Here is a 23,596-nt window from a genome sequence, read left to right on the forward strand (position 1 = left end):
ATGCCACTTCCTCTACTTAACAAAAACAAAAACCCAACAACAACAAAAAAGCACAAAATACAGCAATTCAGGCAGTATTTATCCTATGCTAAATGTCCCCATGCAATATGCAAAGCCATGCTTGAGAAAAATTCAGCAGTTGATGAATGTATTGCAGAAATATTGGACAAATACAGTGTTGCTTGCAAATATTGTTTTCCTGGTGAATCAGTATGAAATATGAGGTATTAAAACCTACCAAAAAAAAAAAAAAAAAGGCTTACAAGCATTCTCATAAAATTTATGGGTAACTAAAATAACACTGCATAACTAAGCATATTTACAAGGCAGGGGTAAGCCTGCCATTTCTTTGCTCTCTACTGGGGGTGTGTGGCAGTGGTAAGGCATTATCCTCCTCTTCCACAGCCATCTGAGATATGGAGGAAAATAAAAGAAAAAAGGAAGAGGGGAAGGACCATAGGAAAAAATTCCACATGAAGGGAAAAAGGGATCTAATGCTCTTCCGATCTTCTGCACAGTTATGCAGTTACAATGATTGAACCTTGTACCTTAGGTCCCCCTTTGCAAAAGTGGAAAAGACAATAATTGCAATTCAACAAAAGTTCACAAAACAGTCACAAGAATTAAATCAATCATTTCATGAGAAGCTCAGAGGGAATCATCCTCTAAACTCAATATGAAATAAATGATCACACTGGATTTAAGCAATAACATCATATTCAGAGATATATCTCAGCCTTATAGTCCACCCCCACATTAAAAGAACTCCCATGTTTAAAGACATACCTTCAACATTTGAGACTACAAGCTTGTAAGCTCCCTCTCTCTCAAATTGCTTTGTGCTACCCCATAAGAGTGGTAGGAAATGAAATTCAACTTCCCTTATGTAAAGAATCACCACCCAGTAAAATGTCAGAAATTTTAGTGAAAACAAAGTCTTCTTGTATTCAAAAATCACATTAGTGCAGCCCTAGAGCGCTCCAATAGATTGCCTCATGCCCTGACACCGGCTAGTAATATAAACCCCTTAGTCCCTCAGCTGCACCAAAGCATCCAGCCAACATATTCTGGTCCTGAGGCTGTAACACAGCATGCCGTACATCCACGTTCAGCTGCTGCGACATCTCTATAAAGGAAAAAACCAAAACAAACAAACAAAAAAACCAGTAAAATTTCCTAACATTAGTTACATCTCTGTGACAAGGTAATTCATCAGTTCCAACAAGCTTGTACGCTGAACCTTTATGTTATATTCCTGCAGTATTAACATGAGCCTCAGTTATTTTGTGTATTCCCCACTCAGCCTTTACTACTCAGGAGAGTGGACAGTGAATTCATGACTACAGAGATAAGAATGAAGCATACAAAGAAGAAAAATTTCACCCTTAACACTCAGAGCTGTTTCTTTTAGTGATAAAATTAGCCTAAATATGCACTTGGATATGGATTTCATAAAGCTTATCAGCAGAAGGTCAAGATACAAAGATATTTTAGCAAACGTAAGAACAACAAATTTATCAGCTGGGTACTACCCAATTTACACACCAAGGAACCCACACGTAAATAATGTTTGGCATGAAATACGTACTCTTAATGAATACTGTTGAGCAAATACCACACTTGATTGCTGCACTTGATCAGTAAGGCAACGCGCTATAAAGTATCCACAAAGCATTAGCACTTTCAAGAAAGTCTTGGGGATTTCATAGTCAATTCCCAGTTCTTCGTCTGAAAAGTATGACCAAGAATAATTCCTAGTAGTAAGTCCAGAGCTTGTTGCGGTGGACATGCATTTCAGCAAACTCACCACTAGTGAGCCTTGCTCCCCTCTTTTCAATTGCATCAAGAACATACACCAGAAGGCATACAACTTTCCAGAAAGGAATTAACTATGCTTAAAATGCTTGTTGAATAGTAAATTGTAAAAAAAAGATTTGATTATAGTCTAAGTTCTTATGATTATGCTGCTACCTGTGGAATGACAATGTTATACACAAAGATAACTTTCTACAAATCTCTTGGACACAAATGAGTAACTCTATGCTGAAAATAAATAAATAAATCACTTTTACTTGAAATACTCCTCCTTTTACTTGTAAAAAAGACAAAGTAGCATTCATCTTCATGGAAGGAGAGTGGAGTGGAGGCGAGGGGGAGCACAGTAGAGAGAGAGGGGCTGGGTAGGAGGAAGAGGGGAGAGAGGGAGAGAGATGAAAATACAGAGTTTGTACATTCAGGAATACCAGCCCTCCCTCCTTCTCACTGAAGGCAAAAAAAGCTTAAAAGGATGGGACAGAGTGAATTAAATCAAAATAAAAAATAACAGTCTCCTGAATTATGCTAGCTAGCTCTTTCTAGCTGTTTCTACACTTAGCAGGTCAAAATGATCTGAAATTTGTCAGAACAATTCAATGGATTAGAAAGTTTCCCAAATTTGCACTAATACATTAACAGTGTCTAGATTAAGAAAACAGGAGATAATGAGATTAGACTCATTTTGCTACCTGAAAAGATTGTCTACAGAAATATTAAACAGCTGCTGATAACAGAAAGCAATTTTATATAATGGCCAAGGCATATATCTTTTGCTAGCGGGGCCATTGCATTATTCAGTCAGAAAGAGACAAATATAAAATGACTGATATTTATTATTGACCAGACTTACTGCACGTGCATGGTTAGGATAATCAGTATTATCTAGCACACGGTGAGTACATGTTACTTTTCTGGGCATGTAATAGTCTGTTTGGGGATCTTGATTTTCAAAAACCCCCAGACAAATGTGCCAAGTCCTTGAACCTCATCTAGGTAAAAGTTCCAGGCAGAAAATGAGATGCATTGGGTTAAGATGAACACTTTGGAGTCTGAGATATAGTAAATTTGCTGTACTAAGAGTATTTGAAAAAGCTCTTGTGAAAACAGAAGTTTCTCTTCTTGTAATGAAAATAAATAAATAAAAAACACCAACAACAACCAAAAAACAGTTGTTTCTGTTTAAAAGCACAGAACAGAACCAGTGATTCAAACACTAGTAACTTTGATCAAACACATTTTGTCTATAAAACAAGTTAGAATCATTAGAAAATTCACTTTGCAGGATATCTGAAAAGAGAAGTGGCTGTACATTTCTTTTGAGAGACAACAGAGAGATAAAGGAACAGATCTATAACACTTCATATAAAAGAAGAAGAAAAGAGGGAACCTTGTTCAAAACGAGAGGAAGGAATTCCTGAAATTGGAAATGCTTGCTGGAGACAGGAAGAAGTCAATAGCAACATTTTATGCTGGTGTGAAAGTGCTTTTATTTCATACATGAGCGATTTCACAAGTACCTATACTGCCAGTCTCAGACATCTAGCTGTATGTTAACTTCAGTCTTTTTACAATGATTGGAGCCTGCAGTGTCCCAAAGCTTCATAACTACACATATATGCTAAAGATTAACTGCCTTAAAAACAAGATTTTAAGTAGTCCTAATAATACCCAGTTCCACATATCTTTATGGATACCAGTACATATGGATGTTTCAGCCTAAGCTTGATGTCTCAGTGTGTAGAACTCAGTTAAAATGGCATTCATCTAATGCAAGTGTAGCAAAAGTAGCAAACGTTCCTATTCAGATGCTCTGCATAAACTCAGGATCCTACTATGCAGGTATCTATTTCTGAATATAAAAATTTTGTAAACAGTTCTATTAGATTATTATGAACTTTTAGTTATAAGTGAAGTTTAGTTATAAGTTTAGTTATAAGTGAAAATAGCTTAGTAACTCTAAGGTTAAGATTCCTCTTTGTCACTAAAGGAAGGTACTGTGGAGCACAGTGAAAATTTACTACACTACAGTATCACCAGCTCATGAGTATCAATGTTCACGCACTAGAAATCATTCAACCTTGAAAACATGACTGCTCCTCTAAGTTTTAACTTTCTGACTTTATCAGAAATAATAAACATACACACAACAGGAATTTAGGCAAGCTTTCTAAAAAAAAAAAATACCAGCTATAATATTTGTTAAGCTTATCAAGTTAAGAAATTCCTAACATAACAAAAGATTTTCAATCTGCTTACAGTCCAGCTATCTCTCTTTTATATTCTTTATTGTTTAACATCATCTAGCTTTTTTTTTCAAATACATTGATTTGCACACAAAGTAATAGCATTTATCAAAACTAGAACACATTCTATATTTAAAAAGTGACATTCATACAGCAATGTTCCACTATTTTTTCCTGCTGTGGGTTTAGGCAGTTTGCCACCTGTCCCTGCCAGTTTTTCTTTAAAGAAAAAAAATATATGAAAAGCTTATGTATGAGGGCAAGGAAATACTAATATTCTGAGGTAAAGCTAGGCATCTGTTTCATAGAATTGGGTGACACTACACTTGAAAACTATGTAATAAAGGAGATGAAGGGGAAGGAATGTGTCTGTAAAAAAATATTTCTCATTACAACTCAAGTATTTCCATACCTTTAAAAACAAAAGAATAAGGACTCTGAGGAAATAGCAATAGAATAGCTGTCATTTGCAAGCACACAAGTTGTAAGAAAATTTCTGTGGCCTAAACTATCACTGTGTGTGAAAACCCACAGAACTTAGTTTTGAATATAATTTCATGTTAAGATTAATTCTTCTGTAAATAGTATATTTACATAGTTTCTTTTCAGTTTGGTAGACTTCTCTATCTCACGCTTTCTCTTAACAAAGCACTGGGTCTTTTATTATCTGAAGCTCCCATTACAGAAGCTTCATCTGCAAACACACTAATTAGCACAGACAGTTAGATGTTTCTGGATAGCTGGGTGATCATGACTTCAGTATGTTGCAGTGTGGGTATACATATTGTTTTCAAATCAAATATTTAGATAATATTCTTGAGCAGCTGGAAGTTATATGAATCCTTGTTAAATTAAATAGTTGACATCTTTTGATGCACCTTCTGTAACAGCAGGAAAAAAAAAGCACAGGCACAGAAATGACTTGCCAAGTATAATCATTCTTCTCTTCCCTTTTGACTGACTCAGAAGACATTGTGCTGCCTTTTTTTTTTCTTTAATAAATCAGAGAAAAAAATAAAAGTATTTTAATTACAATTCAACCAAAAAACCACAGCAAGAGAAACCCCTCATTCTTGCTTTCTGGGGTATAGCAAGCTGGGAGGCAGTGCCAATTTCGTCTCAGAATTAGTTAATATATAAGTATTGAGATGTTCTCAATGGCAATCTTTGAAGTCCTCTGTTCCACTGATAGTGAATTTTTTTGTACTTTGTCTACACACTGGCAGTGTTATTAGACCTCATGGCTGAGGCCAATGAGAAGTCCCCCCTTCTCACAAGCATTTTTGCAGACCTCTTTGCTGTGTCTGTGAAGCATCTGAAGAGTGCTATCCATTCTCCTGTCATGTGGAGATGGATTTCAAACAGGCATCTCAGAATTTGTGTACTGGGGTAAGACTGATTTTATTTCAGAGGCTGTTCTCAGGAAAAGAAGAGATCAATGGAAATGACAACGGTTTCAGTGAGTGAGATTTAAAGAGTCTGTTGGAAAAGAAAATACAGAAAATCTCTTTGAGAAAAAGTAGTAGATGACCTGAGGGGTCTGTAGTAGAAAGGCCTTGAGGGTCTTTCTAAGTCAAAAAAAGGCAGTACAATATGCTGATAGTGTAACACAACTGCATGGGATACCTGCTGAGAAGGCATCTAGACCCAGCAAGATGCAGCAATCTAGATAGAGAAATACCAGAGAATTCATGTTCTCCACATCAATTATGTATACCCTTCAGAAGATTACATATTTTCTCCACATCACACTAAAATCAACAGTGGCTGGCTTTGTAATGTTGGGGTGGAGGGCAGAAATAAAAGAAAAAATACTAGATAATCTTGGAATGGTCAGAAACTGGGAAGAAATGAGAAGCAAAGACAAGGAAGTTATACTGAAAAATAACATAGTAAGTGGAAAATTCAGAGAATATTATAAAAAGGAATTAAAGAGTCATAAAGATAGAAAGGAAAACACAATAAAATGCACTCAAAGATTAAAAGCAGACAAGAAGCAAGCAAAAGTAGAGACGGTTTTTGCATTTATGCTATTCTTTTTTAAATATTAGCAATTATTTTATATATGTATATTAAACATCCAGAGAAGGAGACTCCAAAACCCCCCTGGGCATCCTGTTCCAGTGCTCTGTCACCCTCACTGTGAAAAAGATTTGTCTCACATTTAAGGGGAACCTCCTATGTTTCAGCTTGCACCCATTGCCTCTTGTCCTATCATTAGATTTCACCGAGAAGAGCCTGGTCTCCGTCCTCCTGACACTCACCCTTTACATATTTATAAACGTTAATAAGGTCACCTCTGAGTCTCCTCTTCTCTAACTAAAGAGACCCAGCTCCCTCAGCGTTTCCTCGAAAGGGAGATGCTCCATTCCCTTAATCATCCTCGTGGCTCTGCACTGGACTCTCTCAAGCAGTTCCCTGTCCTTCCTGAACTGAGGGGCCCAGAACTGGATGCAATATTCCAGATGCGGTCTCACCAGGGCAGAGCAAAGGGGGAGGAGAACCTGTCTCGACCTACTAACCACAGCCCGTCGGATACACCCCAGGATGCCATTAGCCTTCTTGGCCACAAGGGCACAGTGCTGCTTCATGGTCATCCTGCTCTACACTTGCCCTTGTTATATTTCATTAAATTTCTCCCTGCCCAACTCTCCGGCCTGTCTAGGTCATGATTTAAGGAGGAAGACAGGGAGCCATTTGGAATGATCTTCCTAGCTTTTAGCTACAAACCTTGTTAGTCTGTCATCTTGTGGTTGGTATGGTCTACCTGACTGTTCTGACTTCTCTCTGAAGATCGTTTCTTGCAAGCAAGGAATGGAGGATGTTCCTTGTTAACCAAGAGATTACCAACACATTCTCCTCATGCCATCACACGAAGTGCTCCTGACAATATACAAGTTTGTATCACAGTTACAAAGTCTTGATGCAAGGAGAAATTGAGTTCTGCTAAAGTTACAGCCCGTTTGCTGTTTGTAGGCTAATTACAAGAGAATGGAAAACTTCATTAGCTTTACCTAATCTAGCAGAGACATTCTTGTATTTAGTGAAAATGAGAGCTAATTTTCAGGAAAAAAAATCCACCATATAAATAAGGATCAGTTCTAATTAGCATGTTATAATGTAAAATGCAGAAGGTCAAATATAAAGTGAGTTGTAATTAGCTATTTCACCACGGCAAGGTCCCCTTTGAAATTTATGCTTAGTTTATTCAGCAAAATGTGCAACAAATGTTTTTCTCAAGACATCAAAACCTGAAGAACAGCCAAAGCATTTGGGTGCCATGGCTACTTAAGACTGCTAAGAGAAGAAAAAGTCAATAAAGAAATAAAAAAGAACTGGTATGGAGAGCAAAGATCCCAAGAGACGACAGAAGGAGCAGGAAAACTAAAAAATCAACATCAACCAAAACAAATAAAATGCAATACTCTTTTGGGACCAGCCAGGAAGAAAATGTTAAATTGCTTAATTGGTCAATTAAATTTGGCAGATCAGAAATTAATTGGTAATGCTTGTTGGAGGAAAGTTCAAGCTGGAGTGATACCACTATGTCTCTGGTTGACAATATCACTGAAAATACCTCTGCAATTTTTTGTGCATTGAATATGTCTTAGTGTTGGCTGGTACTGCTTGCTCAAGTAATCTGAGCTGTATTAGTCTGCCCCACAATAAACATTCAGAGAGGTATTCAATAGCACAGAATCAACTAATTTATTTGAGCAAATGTGGCTAGAGATGACAGTGTTATTGCTTTCCTAATTGCTGTTTTTTTGGTTGTGGTGGTGTTTTGTTTTTTTTTAATTTATTTTGTGCTTATGCTTTGCTAGTACACTATCACCAACTTCAAGCATTAAAAAATAATAAGAGGAAGTTAAACTAACAATATCTCAGAAAAAAAACAGAAATACCCTTTTTGCCTTCTGTTTCAGTACCTTGCTTACAATCCCCTCTTACTATGAGTATCAAAAGGAAATAGAAATTGAGATGACACCTAGATCACGAGGATCCAAGGACTGCAGTTTCAGAACACAAGATAAGCTGATGTGCATGCAGTGGCACAATCAGCTGCCCACAGCACTGTTTAACAGATGCTCTCCTAACAGCAGATACCTACTGACACATGACAGATACGTTCTGAGAGCAATGCCCAAGTTAACTCAGTGACACCAAAAAAGGGGTGACTGTCTTCTTACCAGGCAATACAACTAAGAATATGAACAGGCACTTCATGAACTGTCTCGTAGATATCAGTTGTTTTGAGGTTCTGTGTATCTGAGGTTCTGCAGAAGCAGCTATTTTAGAGTATCCACTGACAAATACAGATGTTTAAGTGAGCAGTATGTTTGTGCAATTCTTTAGCATAAGCAAAGAAATACACAGGGGGCATAGTTACAAAGTTTACAAGAAGGACTCTCAGCCAGGGAGCTTCTTAGAAGCAATAATGCCTATGATCACAAGACATTATCATGCCTCACCCAACTCGCACAGCATTATGTTATCTATTTGGGATGTCAGTTTTAATCTCTTCACCATACTGTCGAATAGGGGCTGGACCAGGCTGTTTGCTTCTGCAGTTCCAGAGCAGTGAGGGTGTTGAAACAAGCTTCTTGAAATATTTTATTCAAGTAGCAGTTGGGACCAAATATAATAGATAGCATAACTGAAATAGCACACTACGCTGATAAAATAGCCTGCACCAGCAGGGTATGATTTAGATGAATAAACACTTCTGTAACAGTTATCAACATATTACCAACTATTTAGCATAGCATGCTGGTGACAAACGTACAGACAAAAATATGGAATTAAAATGGAATAAAAATTGGGTCACTGACATCAGTAGGGGAAAAAAATCATCCATCCATGGGGAGATCTGACCTGCAAGACAGTCGCATCATGGTGAAAAGTTCCTAGCTGCTCCACAGAGGGAGCACAGTCCTCAAAAGTGCCGCTACGTAGAGGTTATCTAATGACTGACGTGGTTATCTGCACTGCAATTCTGCTCCATGTGCTTTCCAGACAGAATTACACACGGAGACAAGCTAGTCACTGTTTCTTCCCAAGCCACAAGAGGCAGTTCCATATGTACTAGGAAAACCTACCATGCAAAAGCAGAATATTCAGAGACAAGGATAATACCAGCTGAACTCAGCAGTACTGAAAAGTGTCCCACTCTCTATAAACATTTTTGGTGTGGTGGATGTCAAAGAAGTTTATCTCTAAGCTAATGAGGACAACTATAGCTACATGATGAACTAGCAAATTACAGAATATTTCATTCTAAGTATCTCTGCTTCAATGATAATCTGCTGTGAGAACAAGAACAACCAATGGACACTTCTAAACCAAACAGGATATAGCCTATCATTTAACATAAAATAGAAACTCCTCAAAGAGCAATGTATCCTACATCCTCAGGAGATGGGCAGGCCAGGGAGAAAACAGTATCATAGATTATCCTGAGTTGGAAGGGACCCACAAGGATCATCGAGTCCAACTCCTGTAGGAGAGAAAGAGGAGGACTAAGGTGGGGGGGGAGGGGGGGGAAGGAAGGACACCCCATCCCCCAGGCACTTGCATAAAGCACATAGCAGGAAAAAAAATAAAAATATATTGCAGAAAACAATGGCAACAATCTACCCACCCATGGGCTTATATGATGCACCAAAGCACTTTACTATAAATGCCTCCTATTGTCAGTTTTCTTATCTTTCTTTTTTCTATTAAAAAGCTTAACATAGAAATTAGTGCAAAAATCAACAAAAGGCATGTATCTTTTTCTTCCCAAAACAGCCAAGCTCAACACAGTAAATGATTTTTCAGCCCAGTGTACCACTGAGCCTTACCAAATCCCTATATGAAGTCAAGGCATCTACAACATGACTAAGGAATGCACAAACCTGAACACAACTAACACAAAGAAACCATCAAATTTCAAACCATTAGATCTCAAAGAACATGCAAAACTTGGAGTTAAAGCAGGGCAACTGTAACAACAGTTTTATCTAGCATATCAGTTATATTCACACAGAACAGTGTCAATTTCAGTAGGTGCTACAGGAGGAATTTTGGTAATAACCAAGCTGAAATTTACCCTTTGCACAAGAGTTGTGAGAAAGATACCTCATCATCTACAATGGTCACAGACAACCCACACCTCTGCCCTATGTATTTGAAAGGATTCCAGAAACATGGTATCCCCTAATGCCATGCTCTGTATATTGACTCAGAACCAACATAGACAGAAGGTAACTATGCACTGAACCACCAACATCACAAAGCAACTGTGTTTTCCCTGGAAGATGCCTGTCCATCACATGAATTATTAAACGCATTTCAGCTTGTGAAATCTGGTGAAATCACACTCCAAGGCTACACAATGATCTCAAGGTTATCCTAAATCAGAAGAATAATTAACTTTAGAGGAGAATATTTTTTTATACACACACACACATAAAACTCAGGACAGCACAAATCAGATTTTTACCATACCATACAATACAAATTTGCTTCTATTTGCTTCTATTAATTGTATAATGCACAGAATAGGAAGCACTACAGAAACAAAATTTACTCTACTATTATCTGCTTCCTCACACATGCAGAGTTAATGCCCTTTGCATTTACAAATCCATCTGGCACTGAATTCAATAGAACTTGCTCATAAAAAAAAAAAAAAAAGAAGAAGCAAAAGTTGAAAAAGTTTTACTCTCTGAGCCGTATTACACACATACAATATATTTGCATACATATACATGTAAAAGGTGATTTCATATCTAAAAAATGATCAAATATATTTAAAATCCTTTAAAATATGTACTATAACTTAACACTCAAAAACACTGTGAAAAATTTACAGACATTATTCATCATAGATTTATAACACTATTATCATTGGTCCATCCTTCTGGAAAGAAACAATTTTCTATTTTTGTTTATGACTGAAAGTATGTTTGATGCTATGCAACTCCAAAAGCCTATTAGTGCTTAAATAACCTTACAGGAGAACCCAGTGCTGGACGAGTATTGATCATGCATATGCTCAAATATACTACTTCCTTAATTAAATTTAAATAAACATATTGATCCAAAAGATGAAAACCAGAGAAGACTCAAAATAGAATTTGACAGTATTTTATTATGTACAGATGATTTTATATTGTTTCAGTTAAATCATCCTGTCTTTAAATATTTACTTCCCTTTCATCCTGTACATTTTCTCCTGTTTAATAACATCTGAATAGAGAGTTAGTAATTTGTAGACATACTAAGTACCACTCATTTCCAGCACTTGTCCTAACAGAACACTGTTTCACACTATTTTATCAAAATAACACATAAAAAAAAGTACTAGGAAATACATTTTGCAAGTACAAGAGCATTTCTAATCCCACATCTTCACTGCTAAATTGATTTCTATTAAATTGTATTTCAACTAGTTATGCACAACATGTAGAAAAGTAAAATCTTAACAATATCAGAAAGTTTTGTACTTCTTGTTTGCAATTTTCCGTGTGCTTTATAGTAAAATTCAGCAAAAGCAAGAAGTAGAAAATATTAGTTCTTAACTGAAAATAACTTTGGAATGAAACTAAGAGATAAGTGTAAGGAATGGCATGCTTGTTGACAGAGTAGCTTGGTTCAATTAACAAAAACTAATTAGAGATGCCCAAACCAGTTGGGAGTGCACAGAAAGTCAGTCCTACAAATGATAAAAGATATCTGGAGCATTATTTTCACATATTGTGAGTTCTGTGGAGAAACTCAATGTATAAAGAGTTGGTGCAATGGTTTCTTATAAAAAGTAAAATTCAAAAAAAAAAATAATTCCTTCATATTAAATTCTCAACAAAATATTTTAGATTTGATCAAGAAAATACTCACTAATGTACCGCGCAAACTCCAAGACTGTTTAAAGCACTGCCATTTTGGCTTTACACCCATTTTGAAAGGTTCTGAATGATCAAAGACTATTCAGGAAACATTTACTAAAGCCTATAGATTATGCTCATAAGAAAATCAAGTCTACAGACTTCCTATATTAATAGCACTTTAATGTGCACAAAACTGTAAAGCTGTAATAAAACTGATGATTGGAATCTTGTTCAATTTGCAGTGAATGCAAATACTGACATCAGCTCCAGCTGGGCCAGTATCACATTCTGCATTGCAGTGAAGGGTTCAAGAGAAGTTGTATGCAACTTTTTATTTTTATCTCTATTTATCTCTTTACTGTGGTTTGGGTTATACGAGACCCAGTGTGAGCTCTAGCTACAATGTATGATTCTTTCAGACAAAATGACACAAAAAGAAAGGGGCAGACAAAGCCAGGGTATGTGTCTAACCTTAGTGTGGATTAAGTCCTTCACAGATAAAATTAAGTCACTCCTGATAACTGTTCTACAATTTAGGAAATTGCCCTGCAGTTTATTAGCTTTATATTTTGAAATTTTAAGATCCAGTTTTAGTGGCATATACAGCTTCAAATGTACAGAAGTATATACTTAAATAAGAAAACTCAAAAATTGGTCTTGCTTCAAATAGCTTATCTAATCTACATTAATCACCACAATATTGTTTTTGTGAATGATCAATCAATTGTTTTTCTTTTCAATGCAAGTAACACAATTTACTGACAGTAAACTGTAAAAATATTGGGCCCTACCAAAAAAATACCACTACCTTCCCTAATCAACTCCACTTAAAATTCTTAAAGATTGGAAACCAACTATTCAGAAAGCTAGCAGGAACTTGAAAGAAACGTTAACATTTTTTCATTCAACAGTAAAGACCACATGGAGTTAAAATGTAGACACAGTGCTACTGAAGCTCTATTTCAAAATGCAGACACATATTAAACCCACAAAGAGATGTACAGAGGTGGACCCTCATAATATTACAAAACCCAAATGCCTAGGTTCCATCTCCATATACCTATTTATAATGTCTCTACAGTGTGTTAAGTGCAATACTAAAGATCTAGGTACCCATAATTAAATTGTGCAAACAATATTTGACTGTAAATTTGTAAAACTGGTGAATAATATGCTAAATGTCAAGAGTACCATGAACAATGTAGATCCACATAGAAACACTTCTTGTAAATTTGTATTTTCAGTGTACTGTTTTCCAAGGAGGGACAGTATCCACAACTTTCAATATAACATTGCAATTTAGAAATATATATATATATATATACACACACTTTTTTAATAACGACTTTCTCAAAAGCACCCTAATGTCAAAAGCAAGGAAATCTAATTCTTTATGAACAGCATGGGAACTACTCAAAACAAAGTTGTACACATTACTCTGTAAGAAAGGAAACTGGAAGGCAAGAAAAGGATCCATAATAAAAAGAGCAAATAAGTATATGAAATTCCCCAAATACAAAAGGTTAGTAGTATTGCAGTGTTATCCTTCAGAAGATGGAAGTTCACTCCAAGTGGAGCCAGGAAGGAGAAAGTATGTGACAGGTAAAATGCAAACTGCATATCAGGAAGGCAAAAAGGAAATTAGAAGACCGTATAGCAAACTATACAAACCAAATTCCAATAAAATCTATTAGCATATCAGAAGTAGGAAACTCTCAAGGGAATCAGTGAATTTGCTGGAACTAGTATTGAATAGAACACTTGGAAAAAGTATGGGCATTCCAGACAATCCAAATGATTTCTTTTCATCAGTCTTTACCACAGAAAATGTTGGAAAAATGTATACCCAACTTTTCTGATAGAGGGACAAACACTCCTTCAAACTGAAAAATCAAGAAGCAGAGAGCAAACACAATAAATTGAAAGCAATAAATGATGAGGGATGAGCTCCAGCCCTACTCACATAGACAGGTGTTTTACCATTGATTTTAGCAGCAGCAGTCTTTTACTTCAGAACCAAATAGCAACAGGCCAACAGTTCAGAAACACAAAAAGGCTGAGCTAGGCATCACAGAGATCTATTCAGTGTGCAGCAGCGGTCAAAAAGAGCAAGGGAAATAGCAAGATATAGAAAGAATGAGAAAAGGACAATGGCAAAGATGATATTTTTAATCAATATCCAACCTCTTCTGGAGTACCTATTCAGCTTAGAGTTCCTGTTCTAAACCAATGACAGTGGCATTCGGCAACAGTTGGCAAAAACAATTATGGAAGAAAATTTAAAAAGTTGGAAAGAACCAGGAAGTTAACTTAGCAAACAGATCTATAAGAGGGAATCCTGTAGAGCTGAATACTTGAAATGTCCTCACACCGCTACAGCAAAGGGCAAGTTAGAGCAATAGAAAGATGCCAAATCAAAAAGTAAAGGACTTAAGTTTTTATTGCATAGACCACAAAACTGGGTAATTAATTTGCAAGGGCATCTCCTTACAGGAAGAGGGGTTAATGACTACCTGCACGGTTCAATTCATAATAGCAAGGAATACTCTTTCTTTCCTTTTTATTTATTATTATTTTTTTGCCCCCTCAGGTATATGTGATTGAATGTGGTGTGGCACAAAACTCATGTGGGCTTGCTCCGTACTGATACATCTGTGATGACCTTGCTACTTTCTTAAAGGCTCAAGGACTTCCTTCTCCTTTTTCAAAGGCTAACACATGAATAAGATGGAAGTGCCCTAGGTAATTCCTAGTCTTCTAGATGCAGAATATAAGATGTTAGTGTTTTTCTTTCTTGCTCATATCCATATAAAGAAATTAGTGACATGGCAAGACACACAGATCTTCAAAGCAACTAATTTAACAGTACACACTTTCCCTCTCCCTCCTGCCCTGATGCATGAAACTTGAAGTTCAAGGGGAGAAAGGAGCAGTAAGATGAGAGATGGAGTATGGTTGAAGCAAGGAGAGCAATGACAGCTAGTAGGTAGGGATGCTTCAAGTATATACTCAAACTGCAGTGTGCTGTCTGTTCTGTGTAGATCCTACATGCGCGATGCAGGTGCTCAGTGGCTCAGAAATCTGCCAGCTGACAGCACTGGGTATGTTGGGTTCCAATCTAGAACTAAGACAGAAGCACTAAACTATCAATGTATGAAATTTGTGACTTTTAAATTACAAGATAAGGACATCCAAGGAGTCTCTTGCATAATTCATAACACTTCAGAACTCCATATGTAACTCACATAGAAGGAAAGCCTAACATTTCTGCTCTGTTGAGCACAGACCCACACACAACTTTGGTACAGGCTGCATGAAAAACTCTCCAGAAAATATAGTGTTGCAGGTATGTTCTTGACAATACTCATTCATGCAGTTATTTAAGTAATTTTAATTTAGGATCATTCAATGAATACTTATATGAAAATTTATACTCCTGTTTGTCAAAGATACAGAGCTTGTTAAAAATTACAAAATAAGTTAGTTTTTTGTGTTTTTCTTTTTGTTTGTTTGTTTTTTTTCCAAACAAACACTAACAAATGTTCTTTTCCAATATTTTCCTAGATCAGACTTAGTCCAAGGTTATTATATGATTCATGGACTTGCTGTTGAACAGTTTGTCTCTCTGCTACTGAAAAGGAAATACTGATTCTACAGAGCTCCCACACTGCCTGAGAGACTCCAAAAGCAGAGAAACAATATTCTCCTATCTCAACAACATTTTACAATTATCAATTTAACATTGATAAACTATCAATGTTAAAATTGCCGGTAATCCTAGTACAAGTGAAGTGTACATAAGAATTAGTGTTATCAATAAATACACATATCACTTGAAATACATAGCTTTAAAAATAGGCAAAACTTTGACTTACTGTGGCTGTGCCGGAGACAGTTTGTGCATTTGTGTCAGCTGCACTCTGTTCAGAGTGTGTCTGAGCAGGAGGGTACATGTTTAACGTGTGCTCTGGAACAGTGGTTTGGCCTGTGTAGTCTGGAGCTGGATGAGGATGTGGGGCTGTATATTCTGCAGGGATACCGTTCTGAGGAGGAGCAAACTGGGCTGAGGCGTAAGGCTGTGCCATTGTGTCAGGAGGTGCTGTAGCTTCCTGATTACCCTGTGAAGATCAAAGGGGAAAGAAAAGGAAGAAGAAATGTGGAGTGAGATAAAATAATTTAGAAAGTTATGATAGTGTTTTGCTACAATTGCTGGCCTGAAAAGGGCACAATGTTTGTTTCTTGAGGAGAATATTTCCTATCTGAGTTAAATCCATTTTCCTAACCTTACTAAATCTTACTACAATTAGAATCTGTAACTGTAGACTGTTCTTTAACTGTAAAAAGTCAGTGAAAGCTTACCTCAACTAATGCCTCCAGTCAGACAAGGAAAAGGGACAAAGCTTAGTTAATTCCAAATGTTTCCAAGTGCAACTGCTAATACAAAGCTCTGGTAAGGCTAGCTCATGGTCTGGGATCCATTCTGACTTACCCTCCGCAGAACTCCTCTGCAACCTGCACACAGAGGGGAATTTGGGTGTATTCTGTTAACACACCTGAAAATATTTATATGAAATAATGCTCTATGTGGTATTCAAAACTACTTTGAGGTACACTGTATTGAACAACTGCATGCCACAAATGTTTAAATTTCTGAGATTCACAATACTAAATATTTGAGTATTAAAAAAATACATCAACTTAAAATCTTCTACTAACATAAAATTTTTCTCTTATGTTATGGTCTCTTAATAGAAATAGATTTGGAGAGCTTTAAAGGTTATATAAATTTGAAGACAATAGTATTTCATTTCCATATTACAATACACCTGTACCATTAAAACCAGATATCTCTACAGATAGATCCATCCTTATGTTTTATGTAGAACTAGGAAGTCAATCATGCTAACCTGTCAGTTAGAGACTTCTGACTAAATGCTCTGCTGAGACCAAATACTAATGATACTGGAGAGAAATGTACAGAACAATCTTTTGGAACCTATATAAATGATGTCCAAAGTATGATGTTACAGGTGATACAGCATTAGAGGCTTAGAGGCCATTAAGACTGGGACTATGGACTACAAAACTCGGATGGGCTAGCTGGTTTACAGGAGAAAATTCTCTCTTTAACTATCAAGTAATATAAAAATGAATATTTGAGTAATTTTATTTATTTATTTACTTATAATACTTTATCATGTTTCTACCACAACATATACAAGTATATGCACAGGGGTACTCTAAGGATTTGTGTTATTTCTATTCATCAGTCCTTGATTTCCTAATTTCAAAATAGACCTGATGAATAGAAGTCATTCTTTTGCACTTCATAGCTAATGATAGTTCCACCCAACTTCAGCTAACTCAGACATTGGTGATCTGACCTGAATTCGGCCTAAGCTAAATTTAAAAATTTACAATATCACAGCACAGGAAAAAACATTGGTACACGGCAGGCTTAGAAGAGAAAATTACATTTTGCTTTGTAAAAGGCACTCCCTTTGTCCTAGAAAATGAAGATTTAGCAATAGCAATCGAACCTCCCTAATTTTAATCCCACCTTTGCTACTGTTTTACTGTACAGCCTTGAGCAAGTAGTTTACATTGCTACCTTCACCGATCTTTAAAATGAAAACAGTGGCATTTAGGTATTTCACTTGGTTAAGTCAGTAAATTTTATTGGCAGATATATACAATATTTCCAAGCTTTATGTTAGACTGAAAGTTGCCATTAAAAAAAAAAAAAAAAAAAGGACATTCAAACCACTTGTAAATGTACACATATACCTTATTATATTAAAACGGCAAGGTCCCTTTTTTATTTTTTTATTTTATACTTTCACTTTAAAAAAAAGATAAAAAACAATAATGAATGGATTCCACTATAGACATTTAATAATGGTAAATAAGTATTTTGCAGATGCAAGGGAGATTAGACTTTTTTTAATGAATTATTTCAGGACAGCCTTCAGCAAGTAGCAAGAAAGAACAACAGCAAATTGAATTCTGCCTATGCAAGCATTTTCACCTTGCTGGATTTGAAACACAGTAGCTGGTTAGTGCTGATCTTTAGGGCTCTGCCTTCATGTTAGATGCTAAACATGGCATTAGAGTCAGCAGCTGTTAAAAAAAAGAACATTAATTGTAACAAAGGGATCAAGAGCTAATGTCCAGGTGCATTTGATCTAAAGGTTTTTGTACTACTCTGAGTCCTAAAACAGATGTTGTGAGACCCTCACTGTTTCTCATTAACATTGACAGCAGTTCCATGAAACCCTAATTAATATTCAAAGCATTTACACTTAGTGCTAATTACAGCTAATATTTAATTAAGAGGATTGAGCTTTTATATGATTTCTTACCAGCAACTCCAAATAATTCATTATTTAGATTTATCATGAAATGGCAAACTGCACTGGAAATTACCTTCATATTGCAGAGGCTCTTCTACCTCATTCACTGGACTTGCTAAACTGAGGTTTGGATTGCTTATTAATCGGGCCTTGGTTACAAATAAATAAGCAGTGAAGGGTTTTATTATTATTATTATATATATATATGAAACTTCAACATGTTCAGGGATTTACAGCTTTGTCATAATAAATAAATAAGCTTAGAGTAGAAAACTGGCGAGCAAGGTTATCATTCCAGGCATTGTGTGTTCATTAAATTGTTTTTGGGAAAAAAAATACAAAAAAAAACACAACTACATGTTTATTCTACTGCTAGCTATAAGTTTAAAGTGATAATGACAATGAATCTGAGTTGTTATTCTCTTAAAAGCAGATGCCTATTATAGCCTTTAAAATCAGTGTGAATTTTTGAATCACAATGAATTCAGCAGACAATATTACAAGGTATTATAAAAGCATGCAGGTATAAATATATTCTTTACTACTTACATAGGTATCATGCTAATAGCTCATTGTTTTGAATACAAATTTATGCTAAGAAGAATTTAGTGCAAACTAACAGATATATATACATGTGGTTAACAAAAACTCCAAGCTACACAAAACTGAGATATATTTGAGTAGATTTTAATGAATCAAAAATTCTTAAGTCACTTAAAATGAACTAAAATGAATAAAGGAAATAGTAGGTTTAATTAATTGATCTTAGAATATGCAATGGCCTTGAAAGCAACAGGAAATATTGATCCTAAATTAGCCCACGAATTCAGGTATTAGAGCAATCTCAAAACTGTGGATGACAGTACACAGATGTTGCTTAAAACAATCTAGGCATGAGAGGCTAAACAGAAGTTGTCATTTCAGACTCAGATCCAAGTATCTTTAAGTTTAAATGACCCCTTAATGCTTGCTTTGTGCATGGTTTTTAATAAAGTAGTTGTTGGCAACAGAAAGAAGAACAAAGGATGGCAGACAGTCAGGCTCTGTTAAATGTTCTGGCCTGAGATTTAATGAAAACCACATTTCAACTGAAAAGTATGCTTTACGTGGCAGTGTATAAAATCAGCTTTTATTGCTTTCCGGTTAAATGTTGAACTCTAAAGAACAAAAAACCGAAAGTGTTCTCATGATGGAGGTAAGTGAAGTTGCTCCTATTCCATATGTTTACATTACTCCATTTGAAGCAAAGCTTAGAATATAAAATGCTCCTAGTATCGCAGATCTCAACATGCCTTTTCAGCATCTTCTGTTCTGAAAGGATTTCATAATTAAGAAATGTGTGAAAAGTGTCAAAACATAATAAAGCAAGCTTGTTATGTTTGTACACAAAAGACAGAGTAGAGAAAACATTACTTACACAGCGTTCTTTTTAAAAACACATTTGCAGCATAAAAATGTATTTATTCAATGAAAACCTTTCTGCTTGCCTGCATTTTAAAGCCTAACTAACAGTTTATTGTTTGTTTTACTCTATTTTCTGTTTGGTGCATTTTCTTTCTTTGGCAAGAGATAATTCACATTTAGAGAAAGCCTCTCATACAGTAGTTAAATGAGCCAAACTGCATCATATCCTCAGGGCATGGAAACAAAGAAGAAAAATGCAACATTGCTCTGTAAGCCTGCTGGTTGTAAGAACAGCTCCGTTAGATATATCAAGCACAGCAGAGATACATAATCACTGGTGTAGTTTGCCTTCCATCAGAATGGCTAAGCAACAAAACATGTATTAGAAGTCTTGCATGCAATGGTGCAGCTGGTTATAAGAAACACCTTGTTTTGACTAAAATCAAGAGTTTCAAGTGAAAATAAAAGTGAAAATACCTGCTGTACCATCCTGCTCCTTTTATCCTCCATAAACTTAGCAGCTGCTCTAGTCCCAGGCCATACAGCATCTGCCCAAAGCAAGCATCAATTATGGATGAGGGCGTGTGAGCAATGTAATGTGTGTATGAGTGTGGATGATAGGGGTGTTGAAGGAGGGGGAGCTAATGCAAGGCTTACTGACCTCCCTCTCAACATCTGACTGCTCCCAAAACCTAATCCAGATGGGACTCTTTCAGTTTGCAGGGCCTCGCCCCATCAATCACAGCAGGCCACTCCTCTGTCTCCTGCTACTAGTTATAGAGTGCACCACTGAGCAGATGATTGCACACAGAAGAAGAAAAAACACAGCTTGACTACATTAATAGCTGTTTAAAAAACATTAGAAATGCTACTATGTCTGTTGCCAGAAGCAGAACATTTTTGTTTCAAAATTAAGACAGCTGTATTCAAAGTTACAAAAAATCCTAAACTTCTAGTAATTTGGGGTTTTTGATTGTTACAACATGCATATCTCTGTGTGATCAATTTTTCATACATGTGGTAGTGTTAATATCAATAAGATTTCTATTTTAAAATTGCTGAACTCCATAAGTAAACCATCAATACTGAAGCAGCCTGTTTTAGATTAAATGTACTTTATCCTTCCATGCAAATAAAATATTGTTTCCTTTTTTGTTTCATTTCATGACATCCCTATTGCTTACCAGGGGAAATATTTCAAAAATGCTTCCAAGGTTTAGTTTTGTGAGGCACTTTAAACAAGTTAATACTTCACCATTAAAGGAGCTTTCCTGGTTGCTCTGGAGGTGGTTTAAAATGATTAAACTTCCAATCAAATCACATAATAAAGAAAAAAAGAAAAAAGAGATATAGATAGGAAGATATAGATGGCCCCAAAGAATACGCTTTTATTGCCACTGTGTCACTGACTGCCTACAGAGAAGAATTCAGAAACAGGGCAGACATTTAACGTGGGAATTCTTCTTACAAATGTTAGGATTTATGTTAGCATGATAATATTAATATTAAAAAGGTGGGCAGGGCAGCAGATAAACAGCTGTCAGTCCATCATTGAACTTATACTTCAACTGAAATATATTAGATTTCTGTAAAGCAGAAGTGTAATTCTTCCAGATTCGTTGCAGGCACTCCCCAGTTAATGATAATAAAAGCAGCCACTTCAGATTTTTCAGAAGGAATCAGACATCCAACCACACTGAACCAATAATCTGACTTTTTTTGCAAGCTTTCTCTGTTGTAGCTTAATTATCTGACCAGGCAAGTTGACTCAGATCATTTACTTCTGCAGTTATACAAAATGAATTCTCCAGCCACCTCTCTTTTTTGGAAGGTTCCTCATAGAGATTCAGATTTCATTTAAAAAACAGTATTGTTCCCCAGTAAGAGCATCCTTAAAAGAAAGAAAATGTAAAATATATTTTTGCTAGAGATAAAAAAAAAAGCAATAGTAAGGAAACAAAAAAGATTTTATTCACTACCTCAACAACAAAGTACCATTTCTTTACTCTCACTACTGAGAAACATCTACTTTTGGTTCTCTTCACATATAACATACTGTACTCAGGTAAACGTCTATGTTCTTAGTACTGCTATGCATACATCTGAAAACGAAACATTCATTTTGTGTCAGTGTCTGATGTGTGGAACAGACTAATGAAAATCACAACACCCACAAAGCATGAAGCTTAAATATATTTACTTACATTTCAAAGAAGACAAACTTAATTAAAAATAAGTCCTTGTCTGAATTCCTGCCTACGTTCAAGACCACATATTATCATGGATGTAGAGATACATATTAAGAAAGATTTCTCTCTAGCATCATCATTCTTTCCAGGTGTCGCTGCTCAAGCTTTCTACTACCTTTATGACTGTGATTTATTACACTAGCTTTCCTTATCCTACATGACAACTCTTTCTATTGATATTTTCTATTTCCAAAATAAACGTAATTCTGTCACATTAATTTGCATTTGCTTTAGCGTTACCATCTAAATCTTTCTTTCTCTTACTTACGCTTCCTGCCTGTCTCCCACTTTTTGCCAACTCTGTTAGACCCGTATTTTATGTCTTTTCAACTACAGCTCAACCTCCTATTCAATCAATCAGTATTTTCCTCTTTTAAATAAATGAAAAGGTTTTTACATCACATTTTAAAAACAGTCTCCAAATTTGCCTAAAGACCATATAGCAAGAGAATCTGAAGTATTCAGCAGATTTAGCTAAAAATTCGTTTCCACAAGGATAACTGATTCCTCAAACATTTCAAAGAAAGTTGTAAAAGGAGCTTTTCCTTTTCCACAGGTTAATATAGGAAAGTCCACCTAAGTCTCATTTTACACCTTTACTAGAGCATACTGAAGAAGATGACATAGCATCCTTGAGGGTGAGAGGATGGGGAAGGATAGGATTGTCAACCTACATACAAGGTGCCTAAAAAGGTGCCCAGACATATGCCCTTTAAAGAGCATAGCAATCCATATTTAGTCTAACTGGCAGCGAGTTATGAGTGCCATGTGAAGACCAGGTTCAAAACTGTGTAACAGCTTCAGAAAAGACTTGTATGATGTGCCAGAATGTAAGTTCACCTAGGACATCCAACAGGGGAATTAACTAATACACCTGAGGGCAGTTCTGATATTCATGGGGGTCTTGAGAATTTAGAGGAAAGGGCTGAGAAGAACCTGACTAAAATCTGTCTCCTGGGTCAGGATAGCCCCCTGCATTGGTACAGGCTAGGGACTGGCTGGCAAGGAAGCAGCTCTGCAGAAAAGAATCTGCTGGGGTCCTGGTGTACGACAAGTTGAGCATGAATCAGCAGTCAGCCTTTAAGACAACAACAACTAACTGTGTAGTGGGGTGCATTAATAAAAAGGCGGTCTGTGAATTGAGGAAAAAGATTATTCCTCCTAGAACAGCACTTTTGAAGCAGCATCTGTGTCTGGTGTGGAGTCCCCCAGGACAGAAGATACACTTGCAAACTGGAGAGTGCAGAGGTGGGTTGCAAACACTTGGAGGACTGGAGCACATGGCTTGAGAAGAGGCAAGGGAGCTGATTTAGCTTAGCTTGCAGGAGAGAGGGCAAACAGACAGCTTCATTGCATCTTCTCCAACCTAATGAGTAGTTACAGAGAGAGAAACAGACTTTTCTCAGAGGGGCAGAGTGAAAGAAGCAGCGGTGATGGTCAAAAGTTGCAGAAATGAAAATTTTGTTTGCCCATAAGGAATAAAAAAACTGGATATGAAGGCAGTTAAGCACAGGAACATGCCATTCAGAGAGGCAGTGGAAGCTTGGAGACTCAAAACTTAACTGGACAAGCCCCTGAGCAACCTGAAATATCTGTGCAGTTAGCCCTGATTTAAAAAGGAAGTTGGGATTGCATGGCCTCTGAAGTTCCCTTCCAGCCTA

At 36.3% G+C, this 23,596-nt stretch overlaps 1 protein-coding gene across 25 annotated transcripts in view; it reads right to left on the bottom strand.

The window, feature by feature from the left end:
* The window catches only part of RBFOX1 (RNA binding fox-1 homolog 1), an 875,363-nt gene that overhangs the window by 134,747 nt on the left and 717,020 nt on the right, over positions 1–23,596 (bottom strand). For 21 of the 25 annotated variants that reach the window (XM_083800073.1, XM_083800079.1, XM_083800059.1 and 18 more), the window contains one exon: positions 15,805–16,047. In XM_083800073.1, coding sequence (XP_083656199.1) covers positions 15,805–16,047 — 243 coding nt within the window. Of the gene's footprint in view, positions 1–15,804; positions 16,048–17,957; positions 18,050–20,163; positions 21,582–23,596 lie in introns of those variants that run through there. The other 4 variants (XM_083800067.1, XM_083800072.1, XM_083800063.1 and 1 more) reach the window with 4 other exon arrangements.

This window comes from Anser anser (genome assembly GCF_964211835.1).
Source record: "Anser anser genome assembly, chromosome: 15".
Taxonomy (NCBI): Eukaryota; Metazoa; Chordata; class Aves; order Anseriformes; family Anatidae; genus Anser; species Anser anser.